At 48.5% G+C, this 20,202-nt stretch overlaps 2 protein-coding genes across 7 annotated transcripts in view; one reads left to right on the plus strand and one right to left on the minus strand.

Moving 5' to 3' along the window:
* The window catches only part of slka (STE20-like kinase a), a 19,612-nt gene extending 17,671 nt beyond the window's left edge, over positions 1-1,941 (plus strand). For all 3 annotated transcript variants that reach the window (XM_076141778.1, XM_076141779.1, XM_076141780.1), the window contains 2 exons: positions 1-11; positions 107-1,941. The exon at positions 1-11 is cut by the window's left edge and continues 103 nt beyond it. In XM_076141778.1, the coding sequence (XP_075997893.1) occupies positions 1-11; positions 107-253 (158 nt within the window). In that variant the 3' untranslated portion in view covers positions 254-1,941. The remainder of the gene's footprint in view (positions 12-106) is intronic.
* col17a1b (collagen, type XVII, alpha 1b) lies at positions 1,770-19,788 on the minus strand. 4 transcript variants are annotated; one of them, XM_076141776.1, is made up of 55 exons: positions 19,428-19,788; positions 18,100-18,167; positions 16,902-16,952; positions 16,651-16,758; positions 15,741-16,025; positions 15,556-15,612; positions 15,386-15,421; positions 15,171-15,221; positions 14,200-14,355; positions 13,049-13,699; positions 12,827-12,946; positions 12,516-12,578; positions 12,152-12,319; positions 11,953-12,045; positions 11,804-11,848; positions 11,543-11,689; positions 10,068-10,892; positions 9,906-9,947; positions 9,794-9,820; positions 9,673-9,699; positions 9,523-9,567; positions 9,330-9,431; positions 9,207-9,251; positions 9,049-9,084; positions 8,901-8,945; positions 8,764-8,799; positions 8,632-8,667; positions 8,471-8,533; positions 8,043-8,114; positions 7,907-7,933; positions 7,761-7,796; positions 7,629-7,664; positions 7,469-7,549; positions 7,341-7,376; positions 7,045-7,137; positions 6,884-6,955; positions 6,702-6,743; positions 6,531-6,590; positions 6,389-6,448; positions 6,254-6,280; positions 6,072-6,122; positions 5,886-5,969; positions 5,632-5,670; positions 5,415-5,540; positions 5,210-5,329; positions 5,006-5,125; positions 4,755-4,907; positions 4,552-4,662; positions 4,282-4,458; positions 4,046-4,195; positions 3,693-3,920; positions 3,409-3,573; positions 3,238-3,318; positions 3,048-3,131; positions 1,770-2,952 (listed from the first exon to the last, which is right to left on the minus strand). In XM_076141776.1, the coding sequence occupies exons 2-55, from the start codon at positions 18,152-18,154 to the stop codon at positions 2,897-2,899; spliced, it is 5,802 nt and encodes a 1,933-aa protein (XP_075997891.1). In that variant the 5' UTR covers positions 18,155-18,167; positions 19,428-19,788; the 3' UTR covers positions 1,770-2,896. The 4 variants fall into 4 exon arrangements, with proteins under 4 accessions (XP_075997891.1, XP_075997890.1, XP_075997889.1 ...); XM_076141775.1 differs by having other exon boundaries at positions 6,693-6,743; positions 18,100-18,164; positions 19,428-19,787; XM_076141774.1 differs by having other exon boundaries at positions 6,693-6,743; positions 19,428-19,787.
* Between the last annotated feature and the right edge of the window lie 414 nt (positions 19,789-20,202).

Raw genomic sequence — 20,202 nt, forward strand, 5'->3', positions numbered from 1 at the left:
CCAGGAAGAAGGTACGCTCACACACACACACACACACACACACGAGCTGGCAGCATGTCTGAGCTTCTCCTCTAACTGAGTTGTGTGTATCTGCTGCTCCCTGCAGGCGTTGGAGGAAGAGTTCACACGGAAGCTGCAGGAGCAGGAAGTCTTCTTTAAGATGAGCGGCGAGTCTGAATGCCTTAACCCGACCACACAGAGCCGCGTGTCCAGATTCTACCCCATACCACACATGCACAACTCTGGATCATAGCCCGCTGCACACACACACACACACACACACACATGCTTACACACACGCTCACAAACACACAAAAACACGCACACACACACACACGCTTACATACACACACGCGCGCTTAAACACACACACACGCACACACACACATGCTCACACAAAAACACGCACACACACACACACACACACGCTTACATACACACACGCGCGCTTAAACACACACACACGCACACACACACACATGCTCACACACACACACGCTCACACACGCGCTCACACACACACACACACACACACACGGCTATGCTCAGACTTCTTGCCCAGGTGATCTGATGACACTTTTAAACCTAAACATCATGGCTGCTTTTATTCGCCCTCAGTGAGCATGACGACGCGCCCGCCCGGTTCCCTCCACACGCCTGTATCGCTCGGCGTGTTGGGAAGCGTCCGTGGCGACCGTATGCACTTTTCAGAGCATGTTTGAATGGTAAAGATGGATCTGAGCGATTCAGTGCCTCGTAGGTTTGTTTTGTTTTGTTTTGTTTCCCGCTTCCCTCTGCGTCTCCGCCCCCTGAGTCAAAGCGCCCTCTGTCGTGCTCTGCACTCGTTAAGCATTTGTAGGTTCCTGTCAGGCGAGCAGGTGCTTGAGCCGACACCCAGGTCGACTCTTTGCTGCATGCAGGCGTAGTGGAGCTTTAATCAGGGCTGAGAGTTACAGGGCTTTGTTAGGGTCGACGGGCTTCACTTCACGAGGCTCAGAGCACCCAAAGGTGCCGCGCTGGGAGGATCGACAAGGCTGTGAGCTCAAACACAAAAGGATTGTACTGTGCTGTAAACGTAAACCTCTGCGAACCCAGAATGAAGTCTGTCAGACACCAGGGTGACACGACTACGCTGTTAGTGCTCCACTTCATTCTCAGTGCTGTACACACACACACACACACACACACACAGAGAGAGAGAGCCCACCTGTTACATGGAGTATGAACCGTTTAAACCCTCATTTACCTTGTGTGTCAGAGAGAAGAGACGACATTCTTCCCTCCCGTCACGTTGCTCGGTGTTCCCTGGTCTGAATGCTGTCAGGAGAGTGATGATGAACACATGAATGCAGAACTAAAGGAATGTAAAAGCTGTTGATTTGCACTCGTTTTGCCTCTAGAGCTCAAATATGCATCAATCACCCCCAACCCAGATCCTGAGGACTCAAAGAAAAAGCCCACTCACTCATTTCATTTCTTATTTTCAGTATTTTACCATCTAGTTTTGTAAACACGTCAAAGCTGTATGACGACGGAGCTCAACCCCCGCGGTGTGTGACAGTGTTTAAGAGCGGGACACCGATGGCTCACACACAGAGAGAGAGAGAGAGAGAGAGTGTGTCGTCCCTGTATGCTGTATCCTGTATGTTGATGTCAGTGTTTTTGTTCTCTAACAAACAGAAATGTGGCAAAAAGTGTCATGAATGCTGGATTTGTGTGCGGGGGTTAATGGAAGCTGTGTGATGAATGATTACACCTTCACACCCCGCCTGGTTCAAACCTTTTATTGGATGAAATTGCAGCATTTGGATGTGTTACGATGTCATTCTGTCACATGGAATCTCCTTAGTATGCATTCTGGACGTCAGATCAAATGTATTTAAAGTGTCTTCATAAACGGACATTTTTGTTGTAAATAAAAAATATCGACTGTTTATTTGACATTTTAATCTTGATTCTGTTCTCTTTCATTCAAAGTAAACAACTTTTTTAGTCAAATATACAAATATCAAGACTCATAAGTCCAAAAATAGATTTATTTTAACGTCTTCCAGATGTGTGGACCTTTGATCGGATGAAGAACAGGATGTGGGAACAATTTATAATTCATAACTTAAAATGTTTGAGCTTGATTTGTGGTAGAAAGTAAAGATGTGGGTCTCAGTGCTCTGAACACAACAAATACACAACAAGCCTGTCGTTTCTGTGTCGTCTCTGCAAACCACAACAAAATTCCTCCAACAAACCTTTCAAGTAAATAATACAGAATAAAACAGAAAAGATCTGAATCCCCCCCTGACGACCCTCGCTAGACTGATTATGATGATGAAGATGTTTTTGTAGTAAAAAGCTTTTTATCTTATAAATCATGTCAAAGGTTAAACTGCTCGCTGTCTTACACGCCAGACGTTGCTCTTGATTAATTTAACTTGAGTAATGCGACAACTTTGTAGGCTTTCAACAACTATGCACACAACGGTTACCTTGATACAAGATTAACAGCATCTAACACTTTGTATAATCCTCAATACAATATAATCCTCAAAAACACGAGTAGTACAAAAAAAAATACAGCGTCTCACACAAGCAGTAGAAAAAGATGCAAAGTGCACGAAAAACAAGAGCCTGAAGTCGATTTTTTCCCAAACAAACCTGCAAAAAGTCTCACTGCCAGCGTCTACGTAAGCAAAATATACACCCGCTCATCTCCTTTACACTCGTCTGTGTCTGCGCGCGCACACACACACACACTGACCAGCAGCTAGATCAGGCCTCTACGTAAGCTGATGCATTTTATTTTCCTGAATGACCTCTGACCCCTACAAAAAAAAAGGGGGGGGCAAGAATAAAGCGTGTCAACACTTCAACACAGGGTGAGACAGTAGTAACGCGTCGCTTAGCCACCGGCGGCTCGACGGCGCCTCTGCTGGTGACGGACAACCTCTGCATCGCCTGTGGTGGACAGAAACGTGGAGATTGCGTCATCGCCTGTGCGTCACATTATAAGCCGTCCTGTGATTGGCTGAGGAGGGTTAAAGGCGTCGTACCTGCGTCGCGCTTCTGCAGTCTGGTAGGAATTTGGATAGTGTGTGTCCCTGGAATACCCGGAGCTCCCTGATGTCCCTGATCACCTGGGAAGAAGAGGAGACAAGACACATTATCATCACAACTGTGCAACCATGGCAACGGAGAGAGCAGGTATCTGATGGGATTGAGATGGTCCCGATTGGTCCGTACCCTTTTCTCCTCTGGCTCCAGGGTAGCCTCTCTCTCCTTTCGGACCGGTTCTTCCTACTGGGCCGGGGATGGTGCCGTGTTCTGATCCAGAGGAGACGGGACAGATAAAGAACGTTAAGCTTCAATTCAACTAAGATTTAAATCATCGGAGGCGCTGAAGTTCCTCCTCACCTCTGAAGAACTCCATGAGGTCGGCGGTGACGTTGCCGTAGGCGCCGATGACGCGGCTGTAGCCGGTCTGGCCGGGGGGACCTGGTGGACCGGGGGGGCCTTGAATGGCTCTCACGTGTGTTTTCATGGGACCGTCAACCTGATACTCCTGCAGCAGGCCCTGATCTGAAGGGGGAGGGGCATTAGGTCACAACACAAAGCATGAAGACCACCAAGTAAGTTTGTGTACACATTCTACTGGAGGTCAGGACTTGTGTGTGTGTTGTGTGTTGTGTGTCACTCACTCTTGATGTAGTCGGTGACTCTCATGGCCACGTTGGAGTAATCCAGGGTCTCCGCCAGTTTGCTGACATCGATCTCGCGGCGCTCGGTGCCGAGGCGAGAGTCTCCAGCAGAGAAGCCCTGGCCATGGACGTAGCTCTGCACGTAACCTGAGTCTCCACGGTCTCCTTTCTGTCCCATCGGCCCCTGAGGACCCGGAGGTCCCATGATGTTTCTACGAACGCTGTCGCCTGAAAGGAGACGCTCACCTGTCACATGTCTTTTCGTGTGTGTGTGTGTGTGTGTGTGTGTGTGTGTGTGTGTGTGTGTGTGTGTGTGTGTGTGTGTGTGTGTGTGTGTGTGTGTGTGTGCTTACTGCTCAGATACTGCTGGAGTTCCGTTCGGATGGCGTCCCGAGGTACGTTCCCGTTGTAGGACACCACTCCGGTGTAAGCCCCTGGTGGTCCCTGAGGACCTGCAGGACCAGGAGGACCGGGAACACCAGGATGACCTCTGAACCCAGAACCTGGAAAAGAGTTCCAGCAGTGTTATCGTCCTTCTTAGTGATGCGTTGCTCAGTGTGGGGCTCTTCACTCTGGCCGCCTCACTCACTCTGCAGGTAACGCTGGACGTCCTCAAAGTTGTAGCCACTTCCTGTCACCACACTGGAGGTGGAGACTCCAGGGGGTCCCTGAGGGCCGGCAGGACCGGGCAGACCGGGAATGCCGGGAGAACCGGGGGGACCGGCTTGTGTAGCTGAGCGGCTTATGAATGTACGGAAGTCTGAATCTGAAGTAAAAGGATGAAGATGAAGATGAAGAGTCAGAAATGAGCAGAAACCTGCAGCGTGAAGCAGAAACGTTAAGTTCCTCTAATTCTTACTTAGCATCAGGGCAGAGTAGTCAATCTTGGCTGTAGCAAAGCCAGGACCTGCTGGACCTGGAAGCCCACGAGGACCCTGTGGCCCGGGCTGACCTCCAGTGAGACCTCGCTCTGGAGATTACAAAATAAAAGCATCAGAAGATAGAAGGAGCCACTTTAAAAGCTTTAAGCTATGAGATCATGGAGACCTCACTGATGCTCACCGTTCATGAATCTGAAGACGTATGTAGCCACCTCCTCCACATTGTAACTGGCTATACTTCCTCCTGTTGCACCTGAAGCCCCTTGTGGCCCTGGATGACCTGGTGGTCCTTGTGGTCCAGGTGGTCCTGCCACATATCTCCTCACATCATCTCCTGTAAAGATCACAGGAGGAAGATGAAGTTTAACACACCAGCGTCCTTTGATGGTCACATTTATAGGAGTTTGTGGATGAACCACATGACACACTCACTCTGCAGCATGGCGATGAGAGCAGTGACACTCAAGGATCCAGAGCCGGAACCAGAAGCTCCAGGAGGACCAGGAGGTCCTGGAGGACCCTGAACCCCGAAGTTGTAACCTGAGCCTGAGCCTGAAAGTGAATCACAGGTTAGTCAGTCACAAGTCGCCATGTAAGTCTTCTTCACATCATGATTAAGCAACAGAGGTGTCTTACGCTGAATGTAGGCGATGATCCGGGTGGAGATGTCATCCAGAGAACCTGAGTAGGTTCCAGGGATTCCTGGAGCTCCAGGTGGGCCAGGAGGACCGGGAAGACCCGAGAGTCTGCTTCTACCTGCGTGGGACAAAGCAGACATGTTGGTCTGGTGTGTCAACCTTTGAGAGCATGTGACCTCTGAGAGTGTGTGCAGGAAACTCACTCAGGTAGTCTGTGAGGTACTGACGCATCTCACTGGAAGAGGAGAAGGAACCTGTCTGACCTGGAGGGCCAGCAGGGCCAGGAGGACCCGGATGGCCTGGAGGACCTGCAGTGACCTGGATGGTACCTGAAGGAGAATCAGACATGAATGAGCTTGAAGATGAAAGAACAAAAGAGATTTGACCATGAGAACAATCATCATCATCAGAGCTCCGTACCTCTGGAAGAGCTGGAAATACCAGGAGCTCCGGTGTCGCCTTCAGGGACGGAAAACAACAAAGAGATGATGTTTATGTGATGCACAGGTATGTTATGTGTACCAAAGTTTTGTAAAAGAGTTTAAGTTCTTCCGGCCTCTAACATGGATCCCAGGCTGAAGTGTTAGGATCCACAGGTGTAACTAAGTAACTAAACCCTATACATGCTGTGGATGATGAAGAACTGAAAGCTGTTGATGTGATTCCAGGTTTACCTTTGAGTCCTGGCACTCCTGGATGTCCCGGAGGCCCTGGAGGCCCAGGTGGTCCCTGACGCTCCACTGCTCCGTAAGACGTAACTGTGGGTAAACAGAAGCATTATGATGTCATTAGACTTGGAGTCCATCACCATCATGTCATGGGTTTCAACTACGTAAGCAGGAAGTGAAGGAGGGACAAACCTCTCTCTGAGGTTCCTGGTCTTCCTGGCAAACCCGGCTGACCTTGTTCACCTGAGACACAAAGACAAAGGCGTTCATTTAGGAATCATTTGTTGAACAGAAGTTTAATCTCTGAGGCAAAGGTGTGTGAGTGTGTGTGTGTGTGTGTGTGTGTTCAGACGGAGACATTAAAGGATCTTTACCTTGGTAACCTCTGAGTCCAGGATTTCCTGAAACAAAGACAGAAACGTCCAGAATCAATGGAACGACTCAAACTGAACAATACAGACTTTCTTAACAATGGACAGAGGTGACATCACTTTATACACTCAGATTACCTGCTGATCCTTTAGGTCCCTGAGGCCCAGGAGGTCCTGGTTGTCCACCATAGATGGTTCCTATAAGAAGAGCAGCATCAGAATCAACTAGTCTTCATCCTGATCAGATGAACTCATAACAGGTGGAAATGTTGGATCTTACCTGAGCTGGATGTGTAGCCTTGCTCTCCCTTGTCTCCTTTAGGTCCTGGTCTTCCATATCCTAAAGAGCAAAAATGATGATTAAACTCCATTATGAGGAAAATCTGCAATATTTTGCAGATATTTTTATTTTATTTTACAGTTGATGTAGTCTAATACTTGCCTGGCTCACCTTGAGGCCCCGGGGGTCCTTGAGGTCCTTGTCTTGTGTCTCCTAATGCAGAAGCAAAGATGAGTGACAGGTTTGTAAACAGAATGAGGTTATTTAACGATTTAAAACAAATCCTACTAAATGGTTAAAGATCTCTGTGACTGTAGGAGGATGTGTGTGTGTAGGAGGATGTGTGTTGTTACCTGGACGACCGGGAGGCCCTGGTGGTCCGGGTGGACCGGGTTGTCCTGAGAATCCACCGGCACCAAACTGCCCTAAAGCACAAGGACACAACAGGATGTTTCTCTCTCCTACAGACGACTTCCACACAGCTGATGTTACACACACTCTCACACACACTCACTCTCATTTCTGGATGAAGATATAGTTTCAGTAGTTTTCACGGTGACGCCTTGCTCTCCCTGCTCTCCCTTAGCTCCTCTGTCACCTTTAGGACCTGTGAATCAAACATAAACATAAACATCTAGGAGACTCTGAAGGCTTCATGTTCAATCTGAGGCCTGACTGGGAACTGGATGTGTGTGTGTGTGTGTGTGTGTGTGTGTGTGTGTGTGTGTGTGTGTGTGTGTGTGTGTGTGTGTGTGTGTGTGTGTGTGTGTGTGTGTGTGTGTGTGTGTGTGTGTGTGTGTGAGGACCTACCAGACTGACCAGGCAGACCAGCGGGACCAATGGGACCTGAGGAGATGAAGCAACACACTGATCAAACCTGTAGTTACGCTTTTAAATTCAGGATTTTGGTTCATTTTGAGGGACTTTGAAGGTCAGACCTGATAATCCAGGACTTCCTGCAGGGCCGGGGGGACCAGAAGGCCCGGGGGGTCCAGGGATCGCCACCGAGCTGGATCCAGCTGAAGAACAGTGATAAAGGTCAAACACCAGGGAACCTTAATGTGTGTGGTAGAAAGCGTTGGTTGATTGATGTGTTACCTGCGTTAATGATCCGGCCGGCTGAGCCAGTTTCACCTGAAAGAGACGGACATGTTCAATCAGCTGCAGAGGATCAAATCAACAGCACACAGACAGAATACGTCCCAAAGTGTGACGTCATAGCAGCTGTACCTTTAGAACCGGGACTTCCTGGATTCCCTGGCAACCCTAAGAGCAGGAAATTATTACATTAGGAATATGGAGAGAAATAAAGGCAAAGAACTCAACACACACGTCATGATAGAACATCAGTGTGTTGTTGTGTAGCTGATAAATACCTGGGGGTCCTTGAAGTCCAGGGACTCCTACAAATCAATCATCATCGTCAATATGTGTTCACCATTAACTAAATATTGCGAATAATAACACAGTAAAATGTCGGGTTTTAAAGATAGACTCAAAGCTCCTGTTTACCTGGAAGGCCTGAGTCTCCTGGAGGCCCGGTAGGACCTCGGATTCCAGAGGGCCCAGAAGGACCGTGATCACCTGAGGGCCAAGTCAAGAAAAGGTCATTTAAGATCGTGAGTCATGTGAACCATCTGAGCCTGAACATGTTATTGGATGTCAGTGGAGGAATCACTTTATGAACTCCAATGAATCAGGGTTTATGAGTCTGCTGCCCCCTGGTGGAGAAATTTATGAAGTACTAAATCTGAGTAAAGTCAGTTAAACTACAGAAGGAGTTAGTAGCCAATAACAATAGATCATTTTAAAATTCTGCTGTCTCTTTCCTGGAGAGGACAGAAGTCACATTCATCACAATCAGGTCAAACATTAAAGTGGAACCAAAGCTCATCACACAGCCATAGTGTGATGGCTCAGCAGGAGGTCTCCACACTCACCCATGGACCCTTTGGATCCTTTCTCTCCAGCCGATCCAGGCGGTCCTGGTACACCGGCTTCACCTGAGGAGCAGAAGCACCCGGATTAGACGATTCAGACTGGGTGAGGTGTAGAACATGCAAGGGTTAAATAAGGGTCTGATCCCTGAGCGTGTGCTGACCTGAGACCCCTCTTGTGCCCGTTTCACCAGAGTCACCTGCAGAGAACACAGATGTTTATTAGAAACATCTGCTGACGCTTAAGTTCAAAACAAACAAGTACGATTGACAAACACAACGCAGCTGCAACTCACCTTTACTTCCTCGAGAGCCGATCTCTCCTCTGTCGCCTGCAGGGAGTGAGTGAGCGAGCGAGAGAGTGAGAGAGAGTGAGTGAGCAAAATGACCAACATGGCCACTTCACACACCTGCATCATGTCATGTCACTTACCTTTGAACCCGCGGAGCCCCGCCTCTCCACGCGGACCCTGAGGACCTGGGTGAGCAAAAGGGAGCAGTTCAGTTTGTGTTGGTGTGATATTTCATCCAAAGCGTCTCTAGAATGTTCTGCATGAGTGTGTGTGCAGGCAGAGACTGACCTGCTGGCCCGGAGACTCCAGGAGCTCCATCGTGACCTGAAGCAGAGACGAGACATTAGAGATACAAACACCTGATACACAACCTGACACTGGAACTAAACCTGAATCAAATCAAATCTCCTCTGATTGGCTGACAGGTTTCCTTTTGATGACCTCACCTTTAGGTCCAGCGAATCCTTGAAGACCTGAATCCCCGGGTAAACCTGGAACCCAATACCAAAGAGGTCAGATGCTGTAGAGTGATTTTCATGTTCAGTGTTCTGGTGCTGTTGCTGCTGTACCTCTGTCTCCTTTCTGTCCAAAGCCTGCAGACCCTGGCTCACCTCTGGGCCCAGGGGGGCCCTCGCGACCCCGGAGGCCTGGTGGCCCCTCAACTCCATCACCTGATTAGAGACATACAGATATTCACACACACACACACAAACTAAACGTGCTACAGACCGTTAGCAGTTTAAACCAATGAGCTTCCTGTACCTGTGTTTCCTTTCTGTCCTTTCTGGCCATCATGACCATCAAGGCCTAGGGTCAAAGGTCAAAGGTCAATGTAAATAAATTGTTATGATCGCACAAAAGATTCATAGAATTATCAGAGAACACTTGGTGATGCATTTCATCATTTCTTACCTTGAAGTCCGGGGAGACCAGAATCTCCTGTAAGAAGACAAAAGTACAATCAATCAGAAAAACAACCAGAGAACAGAAAGAACACATAAATCTGAGAGTGTGTTTGTGTTTTCATCCTCACCTTTCGATCCAGGAGTTCCAGGTTCACCTGAAAATGAAAGAATTAAAAGTAAACAAACACAAATACACAAACAGATGGGGTCAAATTTGTATAACATGTGAAAGCATTTTACCTCTAAATCCTCGCTCCTCCCTCACAGAGGACAGAAGAAGAGCTGGGACAGAAACAAGAGGTCAGATTAGGATGTGTGTGTGTGTGTGTGTGTGTGTGTGTGTGTGTGTGTGTGTGTGTGTGTGTGTGTGTGTGTGTGTGTGTGTGTGTGTGTGTGCAGTACCTCTGAATGCCTGAGACTGCATTTCGGATCGGAGCATCTGCTGGAAGGTCATCTGAAGAGAGGCAGCATCAACGTATCCTCCACTCACCCCGGTGCCATGGGCGGTGCCGCCAATGAAACTGGTGCCAGACCCGCTAACGGAACCGCCCCCAGCCCCAGCGCTGCCCGAGGCTCCGCCCCTGCCGCCTGACCCAGCACTAGCCGCGCCCCCAGCCGTGCCCCCAGCCACGCCCCCAGCCGCGCCCCCAGCTGTGCCAACGCTTGTTCCTGCTCCTGCTCCACCTCCATAGCTGGTTCCCGCTCCACCTCCATGACTGGTTCCTGCTCCAACTCCATAGCTGGTTCCCGCTCCACCTCCATGACTGGTTCCTGCTCCACCTCCATGACTGGTTCCTGCTCCAACTCCATAGCTGGTTCCCGCTCCACCTCCATAGCTGGTTCCCGCTCCACCTCCATGACTGGTTCCTGCGCCACCTCCATAGCTGGTTCCTGCTCCACCACTGTGACCGGCCCCTGTCCCTGTCCCTGTCCCTATAACTGTCCCTGTCCCTGTCCCTGTATCAATGGCATTCCCACCATTGGAGCCACCACCAACCACAACTACCCCAGTCCCAGTTCTTCGACCTGCGCTCGACCCTCCCCCGGCGCCGAGGTTGATGGTGTGATCGGTGCCGGCGTTCCCGGCTCCGTCCATGTAGGTGCCAGTGTGAATGATGTTGACGCCGCCGCCGTTAGAACCCGTCAGCCGGCTGGTGCGAGCAGCCAGGATGGACGACTCAGACTCCAAGGCCGACACACGATTCCTCAGCTTCCTCACCTCGGCAGCTGGGGAGGGACACACACATGAGAAGAGTTCACTACAGCACCACCATCAGGCCAAGTAGTGAGTGCAGTTTACAGTTTGGTCATGTTTGCTACAGTCGACTCATCCTGCTTTACTGTAAACCTGCTACAACTTAAGTTCCCATGCTGTTCTTCATTTCTTTCCTTCCTTGTGACCCATATCCCGAGTCTTCCACTGTTATTCCATTATCCCATCCACTTTAATCACATTAAATGCACATCAACAAGACGTTCCTCTTGCTGAAGGCCAAGAGTCTGTGACCTCATCAAGCAACCATCTCTGGAGCGCCACTGACAATGAATGCCAGACCCACTATCTGGCAGCGGGACAGCACCCAGGGTCAGTGTTCCAGGGAGTGGAGGACATTTGCTGTCTAATAGCTCCTAACAGCCCTGTGAAATAATGCTCACTTGCTTGTAAAAGCTCAGAAAGGCATTTTACTAGCAGAGAAACTGCCTCCCAATCGCTCCGCTGCAGGGAATGTCTCCTTATACTGCTGATTTGTTTTCCCGGCTCCTTGGAGTTTGCCTTTACAAAGACGTCTCTGCGCTGTTATTGCCTTTTAAAAGTGAACTTTAAAAGTGTTCTCCTCCTTTTAAAGTCAAAATGTCTGTAAATATCCACTACTCACCCAAAGCAATGAGCCCGAAGAGGAGTCCCAGCAGGAGCAGGAGGAGGAGGAGGAGACCCAGCAGCCACTTCCACCAGGAGCACCAGTCCTTCCCACAGCAGCAGCAGAGTCCTCCGCCGCCCAGGCAATCGTCATCGTTACGGATCTCTGAAGAGGCAATGGAGACGTTCTCACCATCAAAACAGGCAAATGAACTGATCTGACATATTCTAACCACATCAGCATCTTCGTCCATATCTTCATTCAGTCAGTCACACACACCTGCATATGTTGCTTTGTCTTTCATCAGAACTCCAGATGATCCATCTGATGAGTGGATGAGACATAATCAATACAAACACATTGGATTCTGTTTGGCATGAATCAGATAAGGTGTTGGTGAGGATGATGAAGGTGAAGGTGAAGCTCACAGTAAGAGTTGGCTATCTCCGTCTTCACCTGCCCGCCCTCGCCGTAGCTGGAGATCAGCTTCTCTTTCTTCATGGAATCTCCGGACAGAGAACCTGGAATGTTCAGAAGCATTAGAAACACACATCCACACACACATCGGGCCTTAAGTCTCATGAACGCTGGAGCTACATGTTTCTCCAGCAGGGGGCAGTGACGTGCCTGAGTGACATCCTCCCAGCTCCAGGCCGAAGCCGCTGCTGAACTGCTTGCCGCTGTCTTTAGCCAGGATGAGTCTCTCTGTGTCTCTCTTGGCTGCTAGGTTCTCTTTGTCCGACATCATGAACTTGTAGTCTCTCTTGAAGGAGTCGTCGCTTTGAGATCTAGTGGCTGAAGAACAGGAACAGGAAATGAAAAGCTGACACCGTCTAATAGACTAAATCTCCATTCATGTACATTTGACCTAATAAATGATCTAAACTTCCAGCAGGTAACTGTTTATCACCGGATTCACCATGAAGATGATGATTCGCTGGTTTTAGGATGAAGAAATCATGATTTTGTTCACTAACGACTGTGGACGCACCTGTAGAGACTCCAGTGCTGACGACACCGCCGCTGTTTGAGACGTTCTTCTGTACTCCGTACCCTACACACACACACACACACACACACACACACACACACACACACACACACACACACACACACACACACACACACACACACACACACACACACACACACACACACACACACACACACACACACACACACACACACACACACACACACACACACACACACACACACACACACACACAGTGTTATGGTGCCTATTAGCAAATTCCATACATGGATAGATTCTGTGCAGATGGCCTGAACGTGTCACTGTACCTCCTGCTCCTCCTGCACCTCCTGCACCTCCTGCCCCTCCCACGGTGGCGTGCACGTTGGCTCCACTGGTCATGTGCACGGTGCCACATGTGGGCGCCAGATTGTTCTGGAAGCCATAAACTGCAAATACAGACAAAGAGGTACAAACTGAATCCTCACAGAATAGTTCCTCGCTGTGTTACAAACAAGAGACCTCCGTTCAGTTGTGTGTGTGGCACTCACCTGACAGCGAGGAGGGGGAGGCGGGGCTTAGCAGTGGGGATCCTGCCGCCATGTTGTTGGTGCTGGCCTGGTAGGTGTAGGTGCCGGTGCCGCTGCCGGCCACCACGGCGGTGGAGGAGGTGGAGGAGGGCAGGGTGGTGGTGGACCAGGAGAAGGCCGGGAGAATCGGCTCCATCATGAAACTCTCAAACTGGCCGGATCTCACACCAGAACCGTACCGGCCCGATTTCTGACTCATCTCATACTGGCTGGTTTTGACACCAGAGTCAAACAGGTCAGACTTGACCGTCATGTCATACTGGCCTGACTTCACTCCAGTATCATACTGGCCTGACTTCACACCAAAGTCATACTGTCCTGCCTGCACCCCCGTATCAAACTGGGTCGACTTCACTCCGGTGTCATACTGTCCTGACACCAGAGTATCATAGTCGCCTGTTTTGAGCCCAAAATCATACTGGCTGCTATCAAACTGCCCCGATCTCACACCCGAGTCATACAGGCCAGATGTCTCGATGGTTTTATACTGGCCTGATCTCACACCACCTGCACCTCCAGCACCAACAGCACCTACAGCAACACCAGAACCACCACCAACACCACCACCAACACCGGCACCACCGGCACCACCAGCACTAAAGGACGATGATACTGTAGGGAAGAGAAGACAGAAAGACAACAATGAAGTCAGTGTTAAAGTGTCTAAAACTTGTTCTTGTCTGTGATTAGATTATCATAAATGGAATTTTGGCCACTAGGGGGCAGAAATATCAAAAACTGTCCAGACACAAACTGATGCAAAGTCTACAACACCAAGGCTTCTAACAACACAAAGCTAAGAGTTGGGGGTTCTTGTAGCACTGGAAACTTGTGAAAGGTGTAAAAACTGTGTGTGTGCATGTGTGTGTGAGAGAAAGAGAGAGAGAGAGCTTAAATTCCTCCCGATTTCACAGTGGCTCTTATAGACTTATGAGGAATGCATTTCAAACTCTTTACACCTGTAAGGGCGGGCAGTGTGTCAGGGGCTGTGGACGAGGGAGCACAGGTGTGTGTGTGTGTGTGTGTGTGTGTGTGTGTGTGTGTGTGTGTGTGTGTGTGTGTGTGTGTGTGTGTGTGTGTGTGTGTGTGTGTGTGTGTGTGTGTCTAAGTACCCGACTGAGTGGCCACAGAGATGGACCTGGTCTTGGTTTCGGCGGTGGCCTTCTTGGGGACAGGCAGAGTGACGGAGGCGGAGGATTTGCGCGTGGGGCTGACGCTGCTGGAGCGTCCGGCCTTCAGCAGCTTCTTCACATCGTCCAGCTCCGTCCCTGCAACACACACACACCCTGTTAACCCCAAACAAAGCATACATCCTGCAGTATGTGTTCATCAGTAGTCGGGTCTTTAAATGGATCAAACCACCCATAACATTCCCTCCCAGCTGACTGTGTGTGCCTGTCAGTTACCCCCTCTGATCAGCAGAGGGCGTGATCACAAACTCAAACAGTCTTGGCCCTGCTGTTGGCTTGAGAGCGCCCGTGCAGCTCGGTGACTCATGTGTGCCGCTGCTTCCCTCCTCCCCGCAGGAACGTGATGAAAATAAACCCGAGCCGCTGCGTCCTAAATCAAACTCATCTCATCGTTTCTTGTGTTTCTCCATGCGTCGTCGCTTACGTCCAAACCCGCATGTGTTACTCATCGACTTAGTGATGAATCAATCAGCTTTTGCACTTCTGCGTCTGGGTGGATTCTCCTTAATAGCTTCCAGACTCTCGCACTGGAAGTTTTTACAACTCTCCAAAGGCAGCAGAGTATTTACCATGTTTGTGCTTTCCTGCTGCAACACTCTCAATCGTTTTGTAACTTTCCTGACTGCTAATCTCTTATTTTCTTGCATTAAAGCAGCTTGGTAAAGAAAAAGGAGGAATGTCTCTTCGCACGATTTCCTGGAAATGGTTGCCAAAGCGTCTCACAGCAACATAATTCCAGCTGCCCTCTGTTCTGACCCGACCCCACTGCAGAGCCCCTCCAAACTCTTTTTACTATCAAAGAGGACCTTTGAATGAACAGATGATTTGTTACTTTATGTGGAGTTGCATAACACCCCGAAGTGAAAGGATCCAAGTGTCTGAAGTGTTCTTACATCTGCTGGCGCTGGGAGAGGCACTTTGCAATCTGGCTCTGATCTCGCTCTCTGCACAAAAACACAACACACAATGGACAAGGGATCCAGGTTTAATAGCGACTCGAGACGACGGGACAATTGGCCGTCACACGGTGCAGGAATAATGAAGGTAGGGGCGAATAAAGGAGAGAGGCAGGGAGGGCATTGTGGCATTGTGTGGCGTTGTGGCATACCTCTGCTTTCACTCCTCCCTCTGCTGGCACTGGCGCCTGGCAGGAACACGTCAACACGCAGAGAAACACAGGAACACCCACACAAAAATGCACACGTGAGGATAAATCTGCAGGAAAACGGCTTGTTTGTAAAGAACATAAACCCCAAACTGGTCTCGGGTCTCACTTACAATAGTTTCCATAATCTTTACGAGTAAATTCAGGAGAGGAGTTGCCGCTTGAACTCCCTAGAAGAAAAACACAATAGGTTAGCAGAGATGTGAACGATTCCCCTGGTGCCTGACAGTTTCCTTTACTTTTTTGTGTTTCTTTTGCAGAGATTTGTTTTATGAAGCTTAACAGGATCCCGACTCACCGTCATAACCTCCCGAGCGGCCCGATTTACCCTTCCTGTCCCGGAAACCTGGCAGCAGGACTTCTGACGAGGCGGTGCTCTGAGTTCTCCTGGCATTGCCCGACGAGCCGGACGACCTCACCTTGGACACGGAGCTGATCATGTAACTCCCGCCACCGCCACCGCCTCCGCTCCCGTACCCGTCTACGTCCCCGAAGAACCCCCCTCCGTCGCCTCGACCCAGGGAGTCTTCCCCGAGGAAGCCTGTCGAGGAGCTGTAGCTGCCGCCATTCACACCTACGGAGGCTGGAGGAGCAACCGAGCAGCTGATCAATCAATCAATCCATCAATCTGTAATTCTACTGAGCAACAGTTAACGATTGTGTGATGCAGGTTTGACACTGGCTGCAGAGGCTTGAGTGCCCTCTGTTGTTAATAAGAGCAATGCAGTTTAAAGCATCAGTGTCTGCTCCACAGAAAGATCTGGCACATGTGAATTTCTACCCTAAAAAAGGTTTAAAAGCCACAGAAATTCAAAACAATATCATTAAACAGTGGCAGTATGTTTATGATTATAGTAAATGTTATGTAGTTAGACAATTAGGAGCCATTAAATCATGAATTAGGTCAAAATGTAAGAAATGTCACTAATCCCAGAGTGAGGATTTGTTCCTTTTCATTGTGTTATGATTGTGTGTGTGTCAGATTAAGCTGTCACAATCGTTTCACAATCAAAAGGTCACAAGTTAAATCCAAATCCAAAATGAATCCCATTATGAGGAAGTCATGAGGAGAATGGAACTGCTCCTAGTTTTAGATCATTTAGTCAGCATCATTAAACTTTATGATATTTGATTATTTTCTAAACCACAGTCTGGCCTCTGATCCAGATGTCCCACTTGTAGCTCCCTGCTTGAATAGTTTCTCTCACATGAGGTGAAGTAATGGGTACTGCTGTTCTGGGTTAAGACATTCTTCTCCAAGCTCAGCCCACCAGCACTGCTGGACATATTCCTGTGATTTGATCCGCTGGTTCCCTCTATAGCAACCAGAGCAAAACAAGGAGACGTTGTTATTCACGGGCTACCTCCTTCAGAAACAAACGCACTATAATTATTGTATTACGTTTAGGTATGCTGCCAATAATTAAAGCGTGCGTGGCTGGAGGAAGGAGGAACTCACTTGGTGGTAGAGAAGTCAGTCTGGTTGTTGAAGATACACTTCCTGTCACGACTGATAGTACAAAAACAAAACAGATTAGAGGAAACTGTGTAGGGTTGTAGCCTGCTGCTCCTGTATGTGTTATACATGGAGTCACACTGAGGAGGAACACATCAGGGAAAACAAGAAAGAAGCCCAGGAAAAGTCAGGAAGAAGTCTGAAAGGTTTAGGAGTGTATAAGAGTTAAGGATGTAAGATGGGGGTCCTGAGGGTCTTGAAGGCGTCTGTGCTGATGGTGTTATTGATGGATATCCTCTTCACACAGGTGTGTACTCAAACGCTCGCAGTGGATTTGAGCTTTAGGCAGTCAGAGTTGAATAAATTGTGAGTTTCAGCGCTGCTCTACTAGAAATCGGGGTTTATAAAGTCTGATCAATTCATAATCAATGTTGAGTTAGTTAGATAAATTAAATATTATTAGTATTGGAAATCAAAGTGTTGGCCCATTACAGAACCCTTTAACTTAATGTCCCTCTGTCTCCACTTGGGGGCATCTCGCAACTGTCTCTCCTCTCCTGAGCTTGACTGGATTCCATTACAGAGATTGTCGATGCTTTTCCCCATTTCATGCTGCCCTCCTCTTCCTCCTTTTAAAAACAAAAGAGGACAAAGACGCCTAATTGCACGTTTCTGTCTGTCAGCTGAAACCTATAATCCGACCTCCTATGACCTTTGCGTCCGTCCTTGTTTTAGGGCCAAGCCGAGTCGTCTCGTGACTTTCAAATCTTCACCACCGGAGGCAGATTATGACATGTGGCAGTGGGTGTGATGGGACTACTAATTAGGCCTTAAAGGCGGAGGAAACCGTGCAGAAGATCAGCGGCGTTGTGTTGTTAGTGAGAGAAAACCCCCGAACCAAGGAGACAGAAGCAGCACCCAGGAAAGAAAAAGGCAGAAGTATCAAACTGAGTCATGCTTTGAAGAAACGTTTAGGGGTTTCTAGGCCCTGAAGCCAATAAACAAACAACCCTTTCTATAATCACACCAACCGACGCATCATTATGCATTCCAGCGGTGAAATCACATTTATGAAGATCTATTTCTAAATCAAAAGACTAAAACACTGTGAGAAATAAAATAAAATGTCTATGTTTGCTTGTGTGATGGGTTCAGTTCCCATGATGCATCTGTGGGTTTAACATTAATTGAGAAATCTCACCCTTTCCTCCTGTAAAGCCTCCTGAGAAGTCGCTGTGTTGTGTTAAATCCTCCATCCCATCATATCTGCTGAGGTGATGATAACATCGTGAAAACTCCACCAGCAAACATCAACCACTTGTTTGTTGACGTCTCACAGGGGTTAAATGCCTTTCTAAGAGACGTGTGTGTGTATGTGTGTGTGTATATATGCCACAGTAACACAGATCCTGCTTCAAAGACTAAATAGACATGAACATTAACATCTCCAGCATTGGTTTGACATTAAAGCCACACAATGACATCGTTACCTCGCCCATAGAGGGAAACACTCTGGACTTTCTCCCCTAACAACCTGTCTGTCTGTCACCACCTTGCAAGCAGCGAGCGCCTGAAGTTCACCTGGTCGAGTAAAGGAACAAACACATCACCTGTACTCTCACAGCACCGATCACTAACCTCAACCTTAACCTCAAATCTGATGTGAATAGTTGAAACCACATGAATTCATTCTGTTTTTTCCAGGAATTGGGATTCACTTTGTGTCTTTGAAGGCCCCATGAACAAAGGAACAAAAGAGAGATCAGAGTACAGCTCCTCACCACACCCTGCAGCCAGATGAACACTTTCACAAATCCACTCCATGTGCTTCACCTGGCAACTTTACTTAGATTGGGGAACTTTGGGGAAAATTCCTACAACATTTTTCCTGAGTTTCTCTCCTGTTTGAGCTTTAAAGAGCAGCAGAATTCAGGGATTCTTCCTCACTGCACTGAGAAAAATTATTTCCATAATCCTGCAACAACCAGACATGATCATAAGCCTCAGAAAGCTCTTAAAAATGACAAATACAATAGCAGAATGTGCCTTTAATGCCAAAAAAGAAGCTCGGAAACCCTCATACTGACAGAAGGAGCGGCTCCTTTACTAACACACACACACTGACGCTCACAATGACTGCAAATGTCCTAAAAATGGAGCAACAACGAGACTCCATCATGCGATTTTAGTTGAAATGATCCAAACATAACGGAAAAAATGAAGCGTCGCTGCTGAGCACTGCAGACAGAGAAGAGAACCTATGGGAGAAGAACACGGCGGTTGTTTTTTGCGCAAATCCCCATTCAGCAAAGCCAAACAAACAAACCCCCGCAGGTTCCCAAGACGCGTTTTGTGCGCAGAGGACGCGTCTGGTCTGCCACCGCAAAAACTCAGTCCCAGAATGCAGCAGTTAAACGTGCAGGTAAACTCAGCCAGGTGGGCAAAACAAACATCCACGATCCACAAACTATACTGTTGATCCTTTCACAGCCTCTCCGGATCAACTCCACACCCCGGAGCTCCTTTTACCTGTCAGCCTTGATCGATGCAACAATAATCAATCAAAAAAAAAAATAATCCTCAAGTCCTCGAGAAGCAGCGAGCGATCCGCTGCTTGGTTGAATGATAAAGCGTTTATAAGAAGCGGAGGAGGCTTGGTCTGGGTGGGATGATCCCTCCGCTCCTGCGTCCGCTCTAAACTTCTCCCTCAAACTTTCCCAGGCAAGTCAAAACAGAGACTTTTGGGCTTCGATCCCAGCCGCGCCCATGTGGGGCTGGAGCTTGGCAGGCAGGGCAGGTGGATGTGTGCGGATAGAGTGGCCGGATTAAAAACGAGATATGAAAAAAAACAGCACCCGAGGGAATCAATGAATGTGTCAGAGAGCTGAGCCTTAAGGGAGACAGACTGAGGCTGAAAGTGCAGACTGACCGAGAAACTTCTGAGGTTCTGAGTCACCAAAACTCTGCTGGGGTGGAAGGACACACACACACACACACACACACACACACACACACACACACACACACACACACACACACACACACACACACACACACACACACACACACACACACACACACACACACACACACACACACACACACACACACGGTGCATGCCACGATCTGCCGTGTGCATCTGTACATCATCCATCCAGTTGCAGCTGGATCACATCTGGCAGCACACACACACACACATACACACACATTTGGAACACGAATGGGAATTTGAGTTGGTTCGTCAAAACAGTGTTTAACAGCATTAACTGTGTATTTGTATTAAGGGGAAACAAAAGAAGCAACA

Source organism: Genypterus blacodes, unplaced genomic scaffold (genome assembly GCF_046128005.1).
Source record: "Genypterus blacodes isolate CSIRO-AG114 ecotype Tasmania unplaced genomic scaffold, CSIRO-AGI_Gbla_v1 ptg000020l_1, whole genome shotgun sequence".
Lineage (NCBI taxonomy): Eukaryota > Metazoa > Chordata > Actinopteri > Ophidiiformes > Ophidiidae > Genypterus > Genypterus blacodes.

What these genes read in the sequence shown, in the direction of transcription:
- col17a1b (XM_076141775.1), bottom strand. Translation starts at nt 18,154, where the DNA reads ATGGAGGATTTAACACAACACAGCGACTTCTCAGGAGGCTTTACAGGA. An exon ending in ACTGACTTCTCTACCACCAA is followed by an intron (nt 16,759 to 16,901) that starts GTGAGTTCCTCC and finishes TGGTTGCTATAG; the next exon opens with AGGGAACCAGCGGATCAAAT. An exon ending in TATTTCCAGCTCTTCCAGAG is followed by an intron (nt 5,541 to 5,631) that starts GTACGGAGCTCT and finishes ATTCTCCTTCAG; the next exon opens with GTACCATCCAGGTCACTGCA.